The 21,597-nt window shown below is 48.7% G+C and overlaps 1 protein-coding gene across 1 annotated transcript in view; it reads right to left on the bottom strand.

Annotated features, from left to right (window-relative positions):
* Positions 1 to 21,597, bottom strand: part of LOC144593828 (dynein axonemal heavy chain 8-like) — a 460,724-nt gene that overhangs the window by 68,727 nt on the left and 370,400 nt on the right. Inside the window, 5 exon segments of the mRNA XM_078399946.1 lie at positions 6,731 to 6,886; positions 8,857 to 9,012; positions 10,712 to 10,883; positions 11,476 to 11,603; positions 17,296 to 17,433. Coding sequence (XP_078256072.1) covers positions 6,731 to 6,886; positions 8,857 to 9,012; positions 10,712 to 10,883; positions 11,476 to 11,603; positions 17,296 to 17,433 — 750 coding nt within the window.

The raw sequence follows: 21,597 nt of genomic DNA, 5'->3' as shown, positions 1-21,597 counted from the left end.
CATTTAAAAGACACTTGCACAGGTACGTGGATAGGAAAGGTTTAGAGGGATATGAGCCAAATGCGGGCATGGATGACTTGGACTGAAAGATCTGTTTCTATGCTGCATGACTCTATGACCCTATGACGAATATTTTTAACCTCTACTATCCCTCCTATCCCTCTTTTCATGGTGCAAGTTCAATCTTTACCAGGGGCAGTTCTTCAGGAATGCTAATCATTTTCTTTCTCCATTTGGTGCACTAGTTATGGACTGAAAGTACTTAATGATACTATAACAACATTTAAAAGGCATTTGGACAGGTATCTGTATATGAAAGGTTCAGAGGGTTACGGGGCAAACGTGTGCAGGTGGGACTAGTGCAGATGGGGTATCTAGGTCGGCATGGGCAAGTCGGGCTGAAAACCCTGTTTCTATGCTGTGTGACTGTATAACTATGATTCTGAGAGCTGGGAGATGGAAATAGTCTAATTGGAAGCTGTTTTGGCTGTATGGACATCTCGCTTTGAGCTGAGAAATTCAATGATGCTATCATCTGGAATTTCATAGATGTCTTGATCCAGCAGTTCAAACATAGCAGCATAAGTGTATTTCATCAGAAATCTGAGGCCTCATCAACAATGGCCATAAGTTCAGCATCTATTGAGGAGAGGATAAGAGCTCAGTTACAGGTATAAAAAGCACAGGTTTCAGTACTTGTGCGGTGTGTCAAATGTTTGCATTAGACACACCTAGGAGTTCACAAAAGAAGACACAAAGTGTTAACTCAGTGGCTCAGGTGAACATGAGTAGGGGACGTTTTGGTCGGGACCCATCTTCACACTGATGTTAGTGCGGAGGGGGTATGTGGTAGAGAGGAGAAAATAGGTCCAAGTCCAGGTGGGGCACAGGGAAGAGGGAGGGATAGAAAGAAGGAAGCGGATTTGGGGAAGACGAGAGAGGGGAAGCATTACGTAGTCACCTAAAATTAGCAGTCAAATATCCTAAATAGGATGAAACCCTTACTTGTAGCAGTGCAACAGAATATGTAAACATAGTACTCTGTAAACAATATGATAGACATTTAGAACTGAGATGAGGAAAAACTTTTTCAGTCAGAGAGTTGTGAATCTGTGGGATTCTCTGCCTCAGAAGGCAGTGGAGGCCAATTCTCTGAATGCATTCAAGAGAGAGCTAAATAGAGCTCTTAAGGATAGCGGAGTCAGGGGGTATGGGGAGAAGGCAGGAACGGGGTACTGATTGAGAATGATCAGCCATGATCACATTGAATGGCGGTGCTGGCTCGAAGGGCCGAATGGCGTCCTCCTGCACCTATTGTCTAATTGGCAAGAAAAACATACTATTTAATATATATTATATAAATATATAAATAAATAAATATGAATATTATATATATACTAGACAAAGTGTGCCCGTTGGGCCCATTCCCCACTCCCCCATTCTCTCGTCCCCCATCCCCACTCTTACTCTCCCCACACTCTCCCCTTTGGCCCGTCCTCTTAGGGTTTCCATTGTATCCGGGAGGGGGTGAGGGAATGAAGGGGGGAGGGAGGGAGAGGGAGGTTTGGGGGAGGGAGGTGTGGAGTGATCGAGGGGGAGGGAGTGTTGGAGGGAGGGATGTGTTGAGGATGGAGGGTGGAGGGAGGGGGGGAGGGTGATGAGAGATGGGGTGGTATTTGTGGAGGGAGGGAGGGGGGGGGGGGGAGAGAGAGGGGGGAGGGGGGGGGGGAGAGAGGGGGGAGGGAGGGATGGGGGAGAGGGGAGGGATATGGACCTCCCCTTTTCCCAGTACCCCTCTTTCCCCCACCACCAATTCCCCTCCGCACTACCCCTGTTGTCCCATTCCCCATTCTCAGCCCCCCCCCCCATTTTCTCTCCCCCAGACACACTCTTAGCATCAGTTAAAGGCCCGGGGGGGGGGGTGCGGGTGATCGGATCAGTGAAAAGTCCGGGGGGGGGGGGGGGGGCTTCGGGAGATGGCATCATTCAAAGGCCCGGGGGGGGGGGGGATAGCGGGGAGATGTTCTCCTGGGTGTGGGAGAGAGGAGAGAAGCAAGGGGAGAGAGGAGAGGTGAGCCGGTGATCGCGGGCTGGCGCCGCTAACGGCGTCCATTGTTTTGGTGCGAGTGAGGAGATGCCGCGCATGCGTGCTGAGTACAGAGTGAGGAGATTCCGCGCATGCGTACTGAGCACTGCCGCACCGCAGCGCCCCCCTTCTGTCAAAACTTCGATAAATGAGGGGGGGAAGCACTTTTAAACCTCTGTAACTTAAAAAATATGCGTCCGAATTAAATAAAAATATCATTTTCCAGCAGCGAACCGCATGCTGATTAAGGCGGTACAAAAATTGTGGCGATACGGTTCACCGTTTTGCCGGAATTGCCATATTCAGCCGACATCAGTGGAATATATATATATACATACAAGATCTGAGTTTTAATAGTCTATCTATCTATCTATCTTATCTTATACTACTAAAACTCTGCGTTCGTATGTATGTGTGTATGTACGGAAGATTCCGAAGTGTCTTTGCTTGACGCTTAACTTACAAACCCTCCTCCTCCAAGACGGTACAAGCTACGATTTTTGTACCGCCGTATTCACCATTAACCTGGGCAACTATTGTAAGTACTTTCGTTCAAATTGAAGCTACCTTTTTAAAGCTAGAGAGATATTAAAGTTTAAATTTTCATTTCTAACCCTTTTCTTGAAGGGGCTTCAGCGCGTGATGTCACAATGGCACCCGTGCACCAATGAGAGATCAGCTCGGTTTTAAATTTACATAAATTTTTTCTGACCTTTTTTTTCAAGGTCTTCAGCTTGTGACGTCACAATGCTTGTGTGAGATGGTTGCAACATTGTTGCGAAAAGCAACTGCCAGTTTTTTAAAGTTGTGCAAGTCACTTAACATACACAGATCAGCATGGGGCCCCTATTCCCTCCCTCCCCCCCCTTCCCCCCTCAACCCCTTCCTCCCCACTCCTTCCCACCTCCATCCCCACTCCCTCCCCCCCTCCTCCCCAACTCCCTCCCCACCTCCCCTAACTCCCCCCCCCCCCTCCTTCCCTCCATCCCTCCCCCCCTCCCTCCACCCTTCCATCCCTCTCCCCCTCCCCCCTCCTTCCACCCTCCCGCCCCCCCTTCTGGTTACAAAGGAAACCCTACGGGGACGGGCCCAACGGGGAAAGAGGGGTACTGGGAAAAGGGGAGGTCCCCCTCCCTCCCCACCCCCCTCCCTCCCCCCCTTCCCTCCTCCCTTCCCCCCTCCCCTCCCCCCCCCTCCCCTCCACACCTCCCTCCTCCCTCCCCCTTCCCTCCCCCCCACTCCCCTCCCGGTTACAATGGAAACCCTACGAGGACGGGCCCAACGGGCACACTTGTGCTAGTACACACCCTGTACACACATGACTGTAGGGCCAGGTTCAGCTCAAACTCCATCATCAAGTTTGCTGATGACACTGTGGTGGTGGGCCGGATCTCCAACAACGATGAGAAGGCCTACTGGGAGGAGGTGGCTGATCTGGCACTCTGGTGTCAGGACAATAGCCTCCTCTTGAATGTCACTAAAACAAAGGAGCTGATTGTGGACTTCAGAAGGGCTAAACATCCAAGGACGTACACGCCACTGGAGATAAATGGGTCTATTGTGGATAGGGTGAGCAGTTTCAAATACTTGGGAGTCCGCATCGCAGAGGATCTGACGTGGGCAACGCACATTGCCGCACTGGTGGGTAAGGCTAAGCAGCGCCTTTACCACCTTAGACAACTGAGGAAATTCAGAGTGTCGCTGAGGATCCTTCATTGCTTCTACTCTGGGGCTGTAGAGAGCATCCTGTCCGGCAACATTACAGTCTGGTTTGGGAACAGCTCTGCCCAGGACAGGATGGCCCTGCAGAGAGTAGTGCGTTCGGCAGAACGCACCATGGGAACTACACTCGTCCCCCTGCAGGACCTATACATCAGGAGGTGCAGATCCAGAGCAAGCAAGATCATGAGGGACCCCTGCCACCCCAGTAACGGACTGTTCCAGATGCTACGGTCAGGCAAACGCCTCCGCTGTCACGCTGTGAAAACGGAGAGGATGAGACGGAGCTTCTTCCCACAGGCCATCAGGACTGTCAACTTTGATAACCCCAGAGACTAAATTTTTGTCGACACTTTTTGTGCTATGTTTAGTAACTTATTAACTTTATTTATATGCTGTAACTGTAATTATTTTTGTGCACAACCCGCAGGCATTGCCACTTTCATTTCACTGCACATCGAGTATGTGTATGTGACAAATAAATTTGACTTGACTTGACTTGTGTGTGTGTGTGTGTGTGTGTGTGTGTGTTTTGTCTGTATGGACATCTCTTTATATATTTATATATATATAAAGAACCAACAATAATGGAAAGGCAAAATCAATGCTCCCACATCTATGTAGTTCAGAGGTTATTTGAGGTTGTAGAGTTTAATAGCATGATGGCTGTCGGGAACAAGCTGTTCCTGAACCTGGACGATCCAGGCTCCTGGGAGTATTCATTGACATACCAAATCTCCTTAACCTTCTCAGGAAGTATATACGTTGAGGGCTTTCTTTATGATTGCATCAATGTGCTGCGTTCAGGACAGATCTTCAGAGAGATGCACACACATGAATTAGAAGGTTTTGACTCTCTCCACCACTGTCCCATCAATGAAGTCAGATTTGTGGATCCTCGACCTTCCTCAAAAGTCAACAATCAGTTTTCTTTGGTTTTACAGGTGCACTGAAAGATGAGGACCAGGGGAACCCCATCCATGGTCCATCTGGGGGAAGGGGGAGTGAGAGCTACACTACAGGACACAGAGGAGACAAGGCTGAGGGGTCTATCTGACAGAAGGGGGGAAACCACATTTACAAAAGAACAAGAACAGCTCGGATGACCTAGATTGGAAAGCCGCATCTTAGGAGCAAAAACAGTGGAGACGGAGAAATTGAGAGTAGGGGATAGCATCTTTGCAAGAAGCAGGGTGGGAGGTAGTGTAGACCTGATAACCATGGGAGTTGGTAGGTTTGTAGTAGCCCCAATACAGTCGTCGATATAATGGAGAAAGAGTTGGGGGATGGGACCAGTGTACATTTGGAACAAGGACTGTTCAACAAAACTGACAAAAAGATAAGCATAGCTGGGGCCCTTGCAAATGCCCAAGGCTACACCTTTAATTTGGAGAAAGTGAGGGGAATCAAAGGAGAGGTTGTTGAGGGTGAGGACGAGTTGCACCAGGTGAAAGGGAAATGTTGGTAGAGGAAAATTGATTGTGTCACTGTTCAAGGATGAGCCGGTGGTCTTGCGATCTTCCTGGTGGGGGGGTGGAGGTGTAAAGGGACTGGACGTCCATGGCAACGATGAGGCAATGATTGAAGAGTTAAAGATCGTGTGAGGTGTCTCGGATGTAGTTCAGAAGGAACTGGACAAGGGGGGATGGGATGGAATCAAGCTGGTTTCACACCTCCAAGTTCGCAAAGTTCGTCCCAAGGTTGTTATACAATTTCAAGCAAATGGAAGCTTGGAATTTTTGTTATAGTCGGAGTCTGAGCATTGAGCAGACTTGGTCAGCTGAACCCAAAAGTTCCCTTACATAAGACAACTGACAAAAATCATTGATTTTCTTTTTAATAAATCTTGACTATTAATGTGTGGGTGGCGGTGGGAACACCTCTTAATGTAGTCACTATCAAGCTTCGGCAATCTGATAAAAGGACCCAAAGGTTTTCCATTTCTCCAATGATTGCTAATGCGATACCATTTACAACAAAACAGCGTATGATATTTGGCACCACCACCATGCCTCAGCTACTCACACTGTAACTGCAAGGTGTATCATTTGAATAATATACAGCCACAATCTGGACAGGTTACTTAAACATAACATCAAAACCTGTGCTTTTTATAAGAGAAAGGCAGGTTATATATGGAAATAAAAATAATCTCCAAATATTCCAAATCATTCATTGTCCTTACTTGAAATGTATCACATTTAACAAGAACATAGAACAGTACAGCACAAGAACATGCCCTTCGGCCCATTGGCAATGTCTGTGCTAAACAGGATGTTAAGATGACCACTTATTTACAGACACATAATCCATATTCCATTATTTCCTGCATATGCCTATCCAAAAGTCTTTTAAATGCCACCAACGTGTGTCTCCCGACCACTACCTATCAGTGCATTCCAGGCAATCACCTCAGTCCTGCGGTGTAAAGAAAATTGCCTCGCATATCCACCACCCTACCTACCCTCAGCGATCACCTTTGTCACCTCCTGAAAAAACTCAATCAAGTTAGTAGGACACGACCTGCCCTGTGCAGAGCCATACTGACTGTCCCTAATTAACCCATTCTTTCCAAATGGGAGTAAATCCTATCTTGAAGAGTCCTCTCCAATAGATTCCATAGCACTAACTAGCCTATAATTCCCTGGATTCTCTCCACTTCCATTTTTAGAGAAAGAGGCACCTTCTCTTTATCACTGCTGGGAATAAATCAGGGGACACAGTAGTTCATCGCACTGTGGGGCTGCAATGACCTAAAGGTCAGCAGCAGTTAAAGAGGTGGCTTGCCATCATCTTCTGAAGGGGAATTAGAATTGGGCAGAATTGCTGGCTGTGGGAATACAATAATTATGTCATGGTTGCACTTTAGATGAAATTAGTTGTAATTTGTAAACATTGCAAAATCACTCTACAAAATTAATTCACCTTATACGTGCTCCCAGTTTTGATGAAGTTTTTCTCCAATACGTTATCTAAAGCAGGGTCCAATTCCTCTTGTACATCTTCCAAAAGCATAGGACGCCCAAGTGACAAGGAATCCTCCAAATGATTGCGAAAATACTTGTGATTAAGGTACGTTACCTTTGGAATAAAAATAATTTGTGTTTAGAATTTATCTTTCATTCATATGTCCACCCACTACCCTAATCAAAGGCCGCAAATGTAATACATTGCTGCGTCTCGTATTGGATAAACTGAGGTGCAGTTAGGCAGGTGGAATTGGAAATCAAACCCTACCAATTTTTTCAAAGTTGTCCCAAAATCAAGTCGCAGAAAAAATACAGCACAGAAAGAATTTTCACCCTATTCACACAAAGGGTGGTGGGTGTATGGAACAAGCTGCCAGAGGAGGTAGTTGAGGCTGGGACTATCCCAATGCTTAAGAAACAGTTACGACAGGTACATGGATGGGACAGGTTTGGAGGGATATGGACCAAACCCAGGCAGGTGGGACTAGTGTAGCTGGGACATGTTGGCCGGTGTGGGCGAGTTGGGCTGAAGGGTCTGTTTCCACACTGTATCACTCTGTGACTCTATGAAGGGCCTGTTACCACATTGTATCACTATGACTCTATGAAGGGCCAGTTTCCACACTGTATCACTCTATGAAGGGCCTGTTTCACACTGTATCACTCTATGACTCTATGAAGGGCCTGTTTCCACACTGTATCACTCTATGACTCTATGAAGGGCCTGTTTCCACACTGTATCACTCTATGACTCTATGAAGGGCCTGTTTCCACACTGTATCACTCTATGACTCTATGAAGGGCCTGTTTCCACACTGTATCACTCTATGACTCTATGAAGGGCCTGTTTCCACACTGTATCACTCTGTGACTCTATGAAGGGCCTGTTTCCACACTGTATCACTCTATGAAGGGCCTGTTTCACACTGTATCACTCTATGACTCTATGAAGGGCCTATTTCCACACTGTATCACTCTATGACTCTAAACAGGCTCTCGGATCTGTTGATACAATGCTGACCATCATACACTAATCCTACACTCATCGCAATTTTATTCCCTGCCTCACATCCTCAGCAACTCCACCCCGATGCTACCACTCCTCCATGCGCAAGGGATAATTTTACAGTGGCCAATAAACCCACCAAACCACCTGTCTTTGGGATGTGGGAGAAAACCGGAAAACCAAGAGGAACCCTATGCAGTGATGCCATCACAGGCTGAATGCACAAACGCCACAAAGACAGCCCCCAAGGTCAGAATGTGACCCGATTGTGTTGTGTTGTGATGCAATGGCACTGCCAGCTGCACCACCGTCCCACTTTTAAATGACACCACAAATATTATGGGCATGCAAAGATGCATCATGACCAGGTGTGTCATGTCCAATTTCACAACAGGTGTAACTTCCATTAAAATGGGCACAAGTAAATTAACATATGTCCAAGATGGGTTTTATGCCCAATTTGTTTCATGCACTGTGTGTTCCAATCCGTTTTACTGGTGAAAGCAACGTTTGCTTGTTTGTACCTGAACTACAGCCAAAACGGTACAAGATAGCACAACAATTTTAGGCCCACCTTACTCACCATCGTCCCTTTGGTGCTAATGGAAGAAGTTTCATTGAAAGCGGTGTTATATTTTTAAAGTTATTCACATTTTAAAGTTTAAATCTATCTCCTAGGGAGGGAGGAGGGAGGGGGGGAGGAGGGAGGATAAGGGGGTTGGGGGGAACAAGGGGGAGCTGAGGGGGAGAGGGGTGGAGGGGATGGGGGAAGGGAGGGAGGGGGGAGGAGAGAGGGAGGGGAGGGGAAGGGGAGGGGGTGAGGGGAGAGGGGAGAGGGGGGGGGGGAAGGGGGGGGAGAAGGGGGGGGAGGAGAGGGTGCTGCACCAATGCAGGAGAGGTTTGGGCGCAACGGGTCCACTTGATCTAGTTGAAGCCTAAACCTTTGTAAAGAAAGGGGAGAAAATTGGAGAAGAAAATAAACTATATATTACATGAATCAGAGTATCTCATTTTGTGCTTCATGTGGTGATTCACATGCTGATTAATACATATTTATGCAGCTGCTGTATTTCTACCTGTAGTTCATTATTCTGTTCCTTCTTTTTGATCCAAGATTTCCCCTGGGACTGAGGGTCAATGAGGAGTGGATATCTGGTTGCTTTGGTAACAATAATGCCATTCTGAACTGACAAGTCATCATTTGGCAGACCTTGCAGATTCCACTCACCGATCTAGAAAAGTAAAATCACAGAGGCTTGTAGCAAGGGCATGAAGTAAGCCTGACCATAAGCATCCTTCCTTAAATGACCAATTTAGATTCAGTCAAAGATCTGGAAATCAATTGTAGATAGACACAAAATGCTGGAGTAACTCAGCGGGTCAGGCAGCATCTCTGGAGAGAGGGAATGGGTGACGTTTCGGGTCGAGACCCTTCTTCAGACTGAGAGTTGGGGAAAAGGAAACGAGAGATATAGACGGTGATGTAGAGAGAGAGATATAGAACAAATGAATGAAAAATATGCAAAAAAGTAACGATGAAAAAGGAAACAGGCCATTGTTAGCTGTTTGCTACGTGAGAAAGAGAAGCATTTGGCCTCACTCTGACGATGGAGGAGGCCCAGGACAGAAAGATCAGTGTGGGAACGGGAAGGGGAATGAAAGTGTTTGACAACCAGGAGAAATAAATTGTAACAGATGCGCGGATATAGCTATTTATCTTCTAATACTACCGGCCTGGCAGTCCACAGGTTTGAAATCAAATCTCATCATAATAAGTAATAATGTAATCATTGCAAAATTCCAAATGACTGACTGCTTATTTATTATTTCCATCTCCCCGTGTATACATGTGACTCCAGCCTCACATGATTTTGACAATATTTAATAGGCAAATCAAAACTGTCTTGTCAGTATTGACCATATCCCAAGGAGGCAATATAAAATTCTAGGTGCAAGTAGGTACAGTAAACAATTAGATTACTTTATATTGCACTTTCTTAAATTGCAATCATGGATATGACTAAGGAGGCATTTCTTTAGATGCAGTTACTAACATGGCCTTGAGAATCGTAAACACGGAATAGCTTCCTTCTTCAATTACTGCAGTCCATTCGTGCCAAAGTGCTGTTTGGTCGGGAGCATCAAAATTTATATCAAGACTGATGATGATTGGTGGATGCAATATTGTCTCTCAGAGCTTCAGGATCAGGTAACCTCACTATAACGTCAAAATAAACAGTCTCACCCTGGCTCTTATGTTGATGATTGAGATACAGCCAGAAATAAAACAATAACCTCCATGTAATAGGATTGATAACATAGTTATTGGAGAAGAAGTGATGGCCTCATAAAGCCACATGCCCACATCAGATGGAGCATAAAGCTGTACAGCATAGCAATGAGCTCTTTGCCCACCTCATCCATGCTTACCATTCTGCCAAAGATAGACTCAAAATGCTGGAGTAACTCAAGCAAAAAAACAATGCATTGAACAGAACAAAATGATAAAACGTATTAGTATTTAAAGGTATAGAATGGTTATTTAGTTTCACTAGGAAATGATGAAAGTAGAAATACAGTGGTCACGGTGGTGCAGCGGTAGAGTTGCTGCCTTACAGCGAATGCAGCGCCGGAGACCCGGGTTCCATCCTGACTACGGGTGCTGTCTGTACGGAGTTTGTACGTTCTCCCTGTGACCTACATGGGTTTTCTCCGAGATCTTCAGTTTCCTCTCACACTCCAAAGACGTACAGGTATGTAGGTTAATAGGCTTGGTAAATGCAAATTGTCCCTAGTGGGGATAGTGTTAATGTGCGGGGACCGCTGGTCGGCACGGACCCGGTGGGCCGAAGGGCCTGTTTCCGCGCTGTTTCTCTAAAATTAAAAAAAACCAAAACAATATATACAAGCAAACATCTAAGCCAATCTCACCGTGGGCTGGTCCACCAAGAAGTTTATAAGGTTGATGCCATCTGTGTACGGGATTCTCCTTTTCTGTAGCTCTGATTCCCAGATTACTTTGGTCAGTATATCTCTGAACGTTTGATTGAAGGGACCACTGTACGAGAGGAACCCAGTAGCCAACAGCACGTCGCCCACTAACCTGGATACAAGATGGAAAAGAAACGATGGGTGGACCATCAAGAAGGGACAACATTGGCATAAAATGCAAAAGATCATCTCCGCAGTAGAATTTGTCAAACACTGTGCAAATCTTGCAATTAACATGGTACACTTCGGACCATGATGAGAAGCTGTCAGAAGACAGACACGGAATGCTGGAGTAACTCAGCAGGACAGGCAGCATCTCTGGAGAGAAGGAATGGGTAACGTTTCGGGTCGATACCCTTCTTCAGACTCACTCCCTAGTTCTGGTCGGATGGTTCAGTTGCCTGATAACCTAACCCTTCTCTCCAGAGATGCTGCCTGTCCAGCTGAGTTACTCTAGCCTTTGGCGTCGATCTTCAATTTAAACCAGCGTCTGCAGTTATGGGGAAAAGGCAGGAGAATAGGGTTAGGAGGGAGAGATAGATCAGCCATGATTGAACGGCAGAGTAGACTTGATGGGCCGAATGGCCTAATTCTACGCCTATCGCTTATGACTATGACCTTATGACTGCCACTCCTGTGTCAGGTAGGGTTTAAATCAGGATCTGGGATTTCAAAAATATTTACAGTCAATGATCAGTTCTTGCCTGACGATTTGCGCTTTAAATTCCCTGCACTGTTCAGTCCATCTGATTTTCTCCCCACTCAAACCATCTATCAGAGCTGATGCAGCATCCATCTTTCTTCTGCAGGATTCTGCGTCTTCTAACAGATCCTAAAAGAATAAAATGAAACTTAATTTCAGTCATGATTACTGAGGACTCTTTGAATATCTGCAGCCACAGCTTGGTGAACTTCTGCCAAATTTCAACACCTTACAACTGTAAGAATGCTGAAAAAGATTGTTTTAGTTTAGTTTAGAGATACAGCGCGGAAACAGGCCCTTTTCGGCCCACCGGGTCCGCGGCGACCAGCGATCCCCGCACATTAACACTATCCTACACACACTAGGGGCAATTTTTACATTAACCAAGCCAATTAACCTGCACGTCTTTGGAGTGTGGGAGGAAACCGAAGATCTCGGAAACCCATGCAGGTCACGGGGAGAACGTACAAACTCCGTACAGACAACACCCGTAGTCAGGATCGAACCCGGGTCTCTGGCGCTGTAAGACAGTGGCTCTACCACTGCGCCACCGTGCCACTCGTATTAAAGTGTACTAATTATTGCAGGAGCAGATGGCACATCAAGTCAATGATCAGCCATGATCACATTGAATGGTGGTGCTGTTTCGAGGGGCCAAATGGCCTATTCCTGCACCTATTGTCTATAGTCATAGAGCATGGACACAGGCTCTTCGTCTCAACTTGTCCAATGCGCGTGTTGTCCACTTGAGCTAGCACCCGTAGTCGGGATGGAACCCGGGTCTCCGGCGCTGCATTAGCTGTAAGGCAGCAACTCTACCGCTGCGCCACCGTGACCGCCCTTGTTGTTTTGATATATTGCCTTCTATCATCCTACAATGCTCAGAGATCTTTGATCCCCTGTGCTTCTTACACCTTGACCATTGCTAACTTTCCTCCCTGAGTTGCTGATAGCCTCCCTGTAGAGCTCGAGAACATCCTACCACAATTCTACATCTCTCGTCTTTAAACTATCCTTTAAACCAACCCTTTGGTATAATGTCTTTATTTACTTTATTTGACAATAATTCTGCTAGTTTTTAAACAGTTAAGGAAAAAGATAGAAGATAGACACAAAAAGCTGGAGTAACTCAGTGGATCAGACAGCATCTCTGGAGAAGAGGAATAGGTGACGTTTCGGGTCGAGACGCAAGAAGAGTCTCGACCTTTTCCTTTTCTCCAGAGATGCTGTCTGACCCGCTGAGTTACTCCAGCTTTATGTGTCTATCTTCAGTTTAAACCAGCATCTGCAGTTCCTTATCCACATTAAAGTCCTAAATAGGGGTAAGATTCATTTTGATGGAATTATACAGGAAATGGAAAAGATAGGGAGAGCCGGTTTGCAGGTAATGAAACATCTGACAAGTGAAAGGATTTTAAAAGAGAAATGAGGTGAGTTGAGGGACGGCATTTCCCTGTCAGAGTGAAGGGTAAGGCTGGCAGGGTGGGGACACCTTGGAGATACAGCACGTTGTACAATACTCTCATCAAACACCTGCAAGTGTAAGGCACAGACTTATGGCCTGACATCAGGAACTGATTTGAATATGTAAACACTCAAGAATGACTGAGGCTACAGAAAGTGATGGACATTGCCCAGTCCATCACAGGTACTGACTCCATTGACAAAGGAGTTAGTTATTGACTTCAAGAAATGATGTGGTGCAAATGCCCCAGTCAGCATCAATGGTGATGAAGTCGGGTGGGTTAACAGCTTCAAGTTCCTAAGCATAAATAACACCAACAATTTGTCATGGGCCAACCACATTGAAGCCACGACCAAGAAAGCACTCAATGCCTCTCCTTCCTCAAAAGACGAAGGAAGTTTGACGTGTCTCCAACAACTCCTACCAGCTTCAACGGATGTTCTGTACAAAGCACCCTATTGGGATGCATCACTGCTTGGTTTGACAAGAACTTTGCCCCAGACTGCAAGAAATTAAAGAGAGTCGTAAACGTAGCCCAGTCCATCACATCAACTACCTCCCCCCCAGTCCATCACATCAACTACCTCCCCCCCAGTCCATCACATCAACTACCTCCCCCCCAGTCCATCACATCAACTACCTCCCCCCCAGTCCATCACATCAACTACCTCCCCCCCAGTCCATCACATCAACTACCTCCCCCCCAGTCCATCACATCAACTACCTCCCCCCCAGTCCATCACATCAACTACCTCCCCCCCAGTCCATCACATCAACTACCTCCCCCCCAGTCCATCACATCAACTACCTCCCCCCCAGTCCATCACATCAACCACCTCCCCCCATCAATTCCATCGACACTTCATGCTGCTTTGGGAAAACAGCCAACACAATCAAGGTTCATTTTGACCCCGGTCATTCTCTCCTCCCCTCCCCTCCCCACCAGGCAGGTACAGAAGCTTGAAAGCACATACCACCAGATTCAGGAAGAGTTTCTTCCCTGCTGTTATCAGACTACAAAAAGCTAGCCCTGATCTTTCAACCTATCTCATTGCACACCCCAAACTTCTTTTAATATGCACTTTCTCTGTAACTGTGCATCAGCAACTGCCTGTCAGAATGTGATTATTAATGCTTGCTCTAAGCACTTTGGTTATTGCACTAGTATGGCCTGGTTTACCTGGAATAACATAATTGTTTATTTTTCACTTGATGCTTCTAATGTGCCTGTAAAGGTGCAGCAAGCAATCGTTTTTAGGTTTCTAGTTCATACGACAAATAAACACTCTTTAATCTTTTGAAAAAGGTGTATGACAGGTGTAGGCAGTTGGAATCAAGCGAGTCTGTTGAGGAACACGAGATGTAGTTCACTTAAGCAACAAATCAGGAGAGATAATAGTGACGGGAGAAAGGTTCGGCAGAAAAGATAAAGGCGAACTCCAAGAGTTTCTGTATGTTATCTGTATTCTGTATTCTCAATTAACTGTACGAAATATAATCATAGGGTGATACAGTGTGGAAACAGGCCCTTCATAGGGTGATACAGTGTGGAAACTGGCCCTTCATAGGGTGATACAGTGTGGAAACAGGCCCTTCATAGGGTGATACAGTGTGGAAACAGGCCCTTCATAGAGTGATACAGTGTGGAAACAGGCCCTTCATAGAGTCATAGAGTGATACAGTGTGGAAACAGGCCCTTCATAGGGTGATACAGTGTGGAAACAGGCCCTTCATAGGGTGATACAGTGTGGAAACAGGCCCTTCATAGAGTGATACAGTGTGGAAACAGGCCCTTCATAGGGTGATACAGTGTGGAAACAGGCCCTTCATAGAGTGATACAGTGTGGAAACAGGCCCTTCATAGGGTGATACAGTGTGGAAAGAGGCCCTTCAAAGAGTCATAGGGTGATACAGTGCAGAAACAGGCCCTTCGGCCCAACTCGTCCCAGCTACATGAGTCCCACACGCCCGTGTGTGGTCCATATCCCCCCAAACATGTCCCTATCCATGTACCTGTCTAACTGTTTCTTAAATGTTGGGATAGTCCCAGCCTCAATTACCTCCGCTGGCAGCTTGTCCCTTACACCCACCACCCTTTGTGTGAAAACGATTGATTTTCCCCTTTACTTTCTCGTGATATTCTGTACATTTTGATTCCCCTTTGATTTTTATTAGTAGATTGAGCACATTTTTTAGAAATTCAACAATTTCCAATGGAAAGCAACTTGACATTGTTTCTGATTTAAATTTTCTCCCCTTTCCCCCATCCGATGAGCTCATTGACTGATGCTGCGATGCAGTCCTTCAGGTAGCAAGAATAATTCAGAGCTTCACACACTATCCACACATTTGTTTCATCTGGCCTCAAGGCCTTCAGACCTATGAGTGATTTTGGACAGATGTTCTGATGGCAAGATTCCAATGTTCTATAGATTCAGGATCAGTTCCTGTGGATTGGAGAGTAGCAAATGTTGTCCCACTTTTTAAGAAAGGAGGGAGAGAGAAAACGGGAAATTATAGACCAGTTAGTCTGACATCAGTGGTGGGGAAGATGCTGGAGTCAATTATAAAAGACGAAATTGCGGAGCATTTGGATAGTAGTAACAGGATTGTTCCGAGTCAGCATGGATTTATGAAGGGGAAGTCATGCTTGACTAATCTTCTGGAATTCTTTGAGGATGTAATTAGGAAAATTGACAGGGGAGAGCCGGTGGATGTGGTGTACCTCGACTTTGAGAAAGCCTTCGACAAGGTTCCACATAGGAGATTAGTGGGCAAAATTAGAGCACATGGTATTGGAGGTAGGGTACTGACATGGATAGAAAATTGGTTGACAGACAGAAAGCAAAGAGTGAGGATAAATGGGTCCCTTTCAGAATGGCTGACAGTAACTAGTGGGGTACCGCAAGGCTCGGTGCTGGGACCGCAGCTATTTACAATATACATTAATGACTTGGATGAAGGGATTAAAAGTACCATTAGCAAATTTGCAGATGATACAAAGCTGGGTGGTAGTGTGAACTGTGAGGAAGATGCTATGAGGTTGCAGGGTGACTTGGACAGGTTGTGTGAGTGGGCGGATGCATGGCAGATGCAGTTTAATGTGGATAAGTGTGAGGTTATCCACTTTGGTGGTAAGAATAGGAAGGCAGAGTATTATTTGAATGGTGTCAAGTTAGGAAAAGGGGACGTACAACGAGATCTGGGTGTCCTAGTGCACCAGTCACTGAAAGGAAGCATGCAGGTACAGCAGGCAGTGAAGAAAGCCAATGGAATGTTGGCCTTCATAACAAGAGGAGTTGAGTATAGGAGCAAAGAGGTCCTTCTGCAGTTGTACAGGGCCCTAGTGAGACCGCACCTGGAGTACTGTGTGCAGTTTTGGTCTCCAAATTTGAGGAAGGATATTCTTGCTATTGAGGGCGTGCAGCGTAGGTTTACTAGGTTAATTCCCGGAATGGCGGGACTATCATATGTTGAAAGACTGGAGCGACTAGGCTTGTATACACTGGAATTTAGAAGGATGAGAGGAGATCTTATCGAAACGTATAAGATTATTAAGGGGTTGGACACGTTAGAGGCAGGAAACATGTTCCCAATGTTGGGGGAGTCCAGAACAAGGGGCCACAGTTTAAGAATAAGGGGTAGGCCATTTAGAACAGAGATGAGAAAAAACGTTTTCAGTCAGAGAGTTGTGAATCTGTGGAATTCTCTAGGCGGCACGGTAGCGCAGCGGTAGAGTTGCTGCTTTACAGCGAATGCAGCGCCGGAGACTCAGGTTCGATCCTGACTACGGGTGCTGCACTGTAAGGAGTTTGTACGTTCTCCCCGTGACCTGCGTGGGTTTTCTCCGAGATCTTCGGTTTCCTCCCACACTCCAAAGACGTACAGGTATGTAGGTTAATTGGCTGGGTGTAGGATAGTGTTAATGTACGGGGATCACTGGGCGGCACGGACTTGGAGGGCCGAAAAGGCCTGTTTCCGGCTGTATATGATATGATATGATAAGAAGGCAGTGGAGGCCAATTCTCTGAATGCATTCAAGAGAGAGCTAGATAGAGCTCTTAAGGATAGCGGAGTCAGGGGATATGGGGAGAAGGCAGGAACGGGGTACTGATTGAGAATGATCAGCCATGATCACATTGAATGGCTCGAAGCTGGCTCGAAGCTGGCTCGAAGGGCCGAATGGCCTACTCCTGCACCTATTGTCTAAGGGACAGGTGGGGATTGTTGTGTTGTGGCAGTGGATGCCAACTCCCGCCAAGCCTAATCTTGAGTATGACTTGTGCAAATCTGGCTTCTTGACCAGTCAGGTATCACATAAACATCAAAAATGCTTAACGTAAGATTGCAACTCACCATTTTCTGTTTCATGGCAGCATCAAACCTGGCCTGCACCTTGTCCAACTCAGCTTGTTTCTCATCGAGCTGATGCTGGGCCATCCCGAGCTGATTCATGGCCCCTTGCAGTCGACTTTCCTGTACTACCAGGTTTGCCTAAAAAGACACGTTAAATAAGGCAGCTTGCAGACCAGTGGTATGAACATTGACTTCTCCAACTTTAGATAGTTCCTCTGTCCCTCTCTTCCTCTCCCCCTTCCCAGATCGCCCACTGTCTTCCTGTCTTCACCTATATCCTTCCTTTGTCCCACCCCCCTGACATCAGTGTGAAGAAGGGTCTCGACCCGAAACGTCACCCATTCCTTCTCTCCTGAGATGCTGCCTGACCTGCTGAGTTACTCCAGTATTTTGTGAATAAATAAGGAAGCCAATCACTTCTGTTGTGCAATACGATTTTTCTAGCGACGGAAAGTATTTTCCCCTTAGAAACCATCATGTTTTAAGAGAAATGTGTAGGAAAGAACTGCAGATGACGCAAAATGCTGGTGTAACTCAGCGGGCAGGCAGCATCTCTAGACATTTCAGGTCTCGACCCTTCTTCAGTCAGAATTACTCCAGCTGAGTTACTCCAGCTTTTTGTGTCCATCTTATGTTTTGAGAGAAATTACCCATAAGTGACCCTTAAGAAAGTACTCCAATTGAAAAGAGACAGAGCAGATTGTACCTTAGGATTTTTTGCTTCATATCGTGTCGAAATTTTAAGAAAATATGGAAAGCTGAACTTCTTGTAAGTTTACGCTGTTCTGCCCTTCTGCTTAGAAGTGGGCCAGTGACTGAAATAATGTGGCTATTATTAATGGTTTTGAGTCCATCTATCTATCTATATACTATTAAAACTCAGATCTTGAATATATATATATATATTCCACTGATGTCGGCTGAATACGGCAATTCCGGCAAAACGGTGAACCGTAGCGCCACGATTTTTGTACCGCCTTAATCAGCATGCGGTTTGCTGCTGGAAAATGATATTTTTATTTAATTCGGACACATATTTTTTAAGTTACAGAGGTTTAAAAGTGCTGCCCCCCCTGATTTATCGAAGTTTTGACAGAAGGGGGGCGCTGCGCTGCGGATTTATTCTTCATTGTGATGTCACAATGCCCCTGTGAGATGAACTCGAGCTGACCCCCCTTCCCCCCCCAGCGGTATTCAGCGTGTGACGTCACAATGCCCCTGTGCTACATTGTTGCGAAGAGCTGTCAAGTCAAGTCAATTTTATTTGTATAGCACATTTAAAAACAACCCACGTTGACCAAAGTGCTGTACATCTGATTAGGTACTAAGGAAAAAATGAAACATACAGTACACGCAAACAGTTCACAGCGCCTCCTCAATGAGCCTCAAACGCTAGGGAGTAGAAATAGGTTTTGAGCCTGGACTTAAAGGAGTCGATGGAGGGGGCAGTTCTGATGGGGAGAGGGATGCTCTTTCCACCCTCCCCTCTCTCCCTCCCCCCTTTCCCCCCTCCCCCCCTTTCCGCCCTCCCCTTCCCCCCCTCCCTCCCCTCCTCCCTCCTCCCTCCCTCCCCCTTCCCTCCCTCCCCTCCTCCCGGTTACAATGGAATCCCTACGAGGACGGGCCCAACGGGGAAAGTGGGGTACTGGGAAAAGGGGAGACCCCCCTTCCCCTTCCCCCTCCCTTCCCCCTCCCCCCCCTCCCCTCTCCCCCTCCCTCCCTCCCCCCTACCCCCTCACTCCCCCCTTCCCCGGAGGGGAACTGGGAAAAGGGGAGAGCCCCCTCCCTCCCCCTACCCCCTCTCCCCCTCCCTCCCCCCTTCCCCCTCCCATCCCCCCTCCTTCCCCCTCCCTCCCCCTACCCCCCCTCCCCTCCCTCCCCCTCCCCCTACCCCCTCACTCCCCCCCTTCCCCCCTCCCCTTCCCCCTCCCCCCTCCCTCCCCTCCTCCCTCCACACCTCCCTCCTCCCTTCCTCCCCCTTCCCTCCCTCCCCTCCTCCCGGTTACAATGGAAACCCTACGAGGACGGGCCCAACGGGGAAAGAGGGGTACTGGGAAAAGGGGAGGTCCCCCTCCCTCCCCCTTCCCCCCTCCCCCTCCCCTACCTCCCTCCCCCTCCCCCCCTTCCCTTCTCCCTCCCCCCTTTCCCCCTCCCCCCTTTCCCCCCTCCCCCCCTTTCCGCCCTCCCCTTCCCCCCCTCCCTCCCCTCCTCCCTCCCTCCCCCTTCCCTCCCTCCCCTCCTCCCGGTTACAATGGAATCCCTACGAGGACGGGCCCAACGGGGAAAGAGGGGTACTGGGAAAAGGGGAGAGCCCCCTCCCTCCCCCCTTCCATCCCCCCTACCCCCCCGCCCCTCTCCCCCTCCCTCCCCCTCCCTCCCCCCTTCCCCCTCCCATCCCCCCTCCCTCCCCTCTCCCCCTCCCTCCCCTCCCCCCTACCCCCTCACTCCCCCCTCCCCCCCCCCCCGCCCCTCCCCCCTCCCTCCCCCTCCCCTCCTCCCTCCCTCCCCCTTCCCTCCCTCCCCTCCTCCCGGTTACAATGGAAACCCTACGAGGACGGGCCCAACGGGGAAAGAGGGGTACTGGGAAAAGGGGAGGTCCCCCTTCCCCCTCCCTCCCACCCCCCTCCCCCCTCCCCTCTCCCTCCCCTTCCCCCCCACCTCTGCCCCCTTCCTCTGCCCCCTTCCTCTCCCCCCTCCTCTCCCCCCCTCTCCTCTACCCCCTCTCCTCTCCCCCCTCTCCTCTCCCCCCCTCTCCTCTCCCCCCCTCTCCTCTCCCCCTTCCCTCCCCCCTCCCTCTCCCTTCCCCCCCTCCCTTCCCCCCTCCCTTACACCCTCCCTCCCCCTCTCCTCCCCCCTCCCTCCCTCCCCACTCTCCTCTCCTCCCTACCTCATCCCTCCCTCCCTCCCTTCCCCGCAGCGCTGACCACCGGGAAGTGAAGTCGCCGTCGCCTCTCCCGCTGCTGCTCTATAGATAAGTTTAATTTCTTTTTCAACAAAGAATGCTGTTTATTTTAAAGTAAAATAGACCCCTCTCCTCTCTCCCCCCTCTCCTCTCCTCTCTCCCCCCCTCTCCTTTCCTCTCTCCCCTCTCCTCTCCCCCTCTCCTCTCCCCTCTCCTCTCCCCCCTCTCCTCTCCCCCCTCTCCTCTCCCCCCTCTCCTCTCCCCCCTCTCCTCTCCCCCCTCTCCTCTCCCCCCTCTCCTCTCCCCCCTCTCCTCTCCCCCCTCTCCTCTCCCCCTCCCCCCTCTCCTCTCCCCCCTCTCCACTCCCCCCTCTCCACTCCCCCCTCCCCCTCCCCTCTCTCCTCTCCCCCTCTCCCCTCCCCCCCTCCCCTCCCTCCTCCCCCCCTCCCTCCTCCCCCCCTCCCTCCTCCCCCCTCCTCCCCCCTCCCCCTCCCCCCCTCCCCTCCCCCTCCTCTCCCCCCCCCCTCCCCTCTCCTCTCCCCCTCCCCTCTCTCCTCTCCCCTCTCCTCTCCCCCTCTCCCCCTCCCCTCCCTCCTCCCCCCCTCCCTCCTCCCCCCCTCCCTCCTCTCCCCCCCTCCTCTCCCCCCCCTCCTCTCCCCCCCCCTCCTCTCCCCCCCTCCTCTCCCCGAAGCGGAAGTGTAGTCGCCATCGCCTCTCCCGCTGTTTGATTTAATTTATAACAAAGACATTTATTTAAAATGAGGAATGTGATTTTCATTAAGTTTGATTTTATTTATTTAAAAAAGGCTGCTGCTCCATAGATAAGTTTATTTCCTTTTCAACAAAGAACGCTGTTTATTTTAAAGTAAAAACGCGGTTTTTTTCATTGGGTTTCACCCTCCCTGTTAGCGCCTGATTGGTTGGGTCTTTACGTGGTACCTCCCCTCCTCCCTCCACACCTCCCTCCCTCCCCCTTCCCTCCCTCCCCTCCTCCCGGTTACAATGGAAACCCTACGAGGACGGGCCCAACGGGGAAAGAGGGGTACTGGGAAAAGGGGAGTTCCCCCATCCTCCCCCTTCCCGAAAAGGGGAGGTCCTCCTCCCTCCCCCCCTTCCCTCTCCCCTTCCCCCCTCCCCCTTCCCCCCTCCCCTCCCTCCCTCCCCCCTCCCTCCCCCCTACCCCCTCCCTCCCCTCTCCCTCCCCCCTCCCCTCCCCCCTCCCATCCCACAACGGGTAAAGAGGGGTACTGGGAAAACAGGTGGTCCCCCTCCCCCCTCCCTCCCCGCCTCCCGGTTACAATGGAAACCCTACGAGGACGGGCCCAACGGGCCCACTTGGTCTAGTATATACTACTAAAACTCAGATCTTGTGTTATATATATATATAACACTGATGTCGG

This window comes from Rhinoraja longicauda, chromosome 5 (assembly GCF_053455715.1).
Source record: "Rhinoraja longicauda isolate Sanriku21f chromosome 5, sRhiLon1.1, whole genome shotgun sequence".
In the NCBI taxonomy this organism is placed as follows: domain Eukaryota; kingdom Metazoa; phylum Chordata; class Chondrichthyes; order Rajiformes; family Arhynchobatidae; genus Rhinoraja; species Rhinoraja longicauda.
Note: the sequence above shows the minus strand (reverse complement) of the source record. Positions and strands in the feature narration are given on the sequence as shown.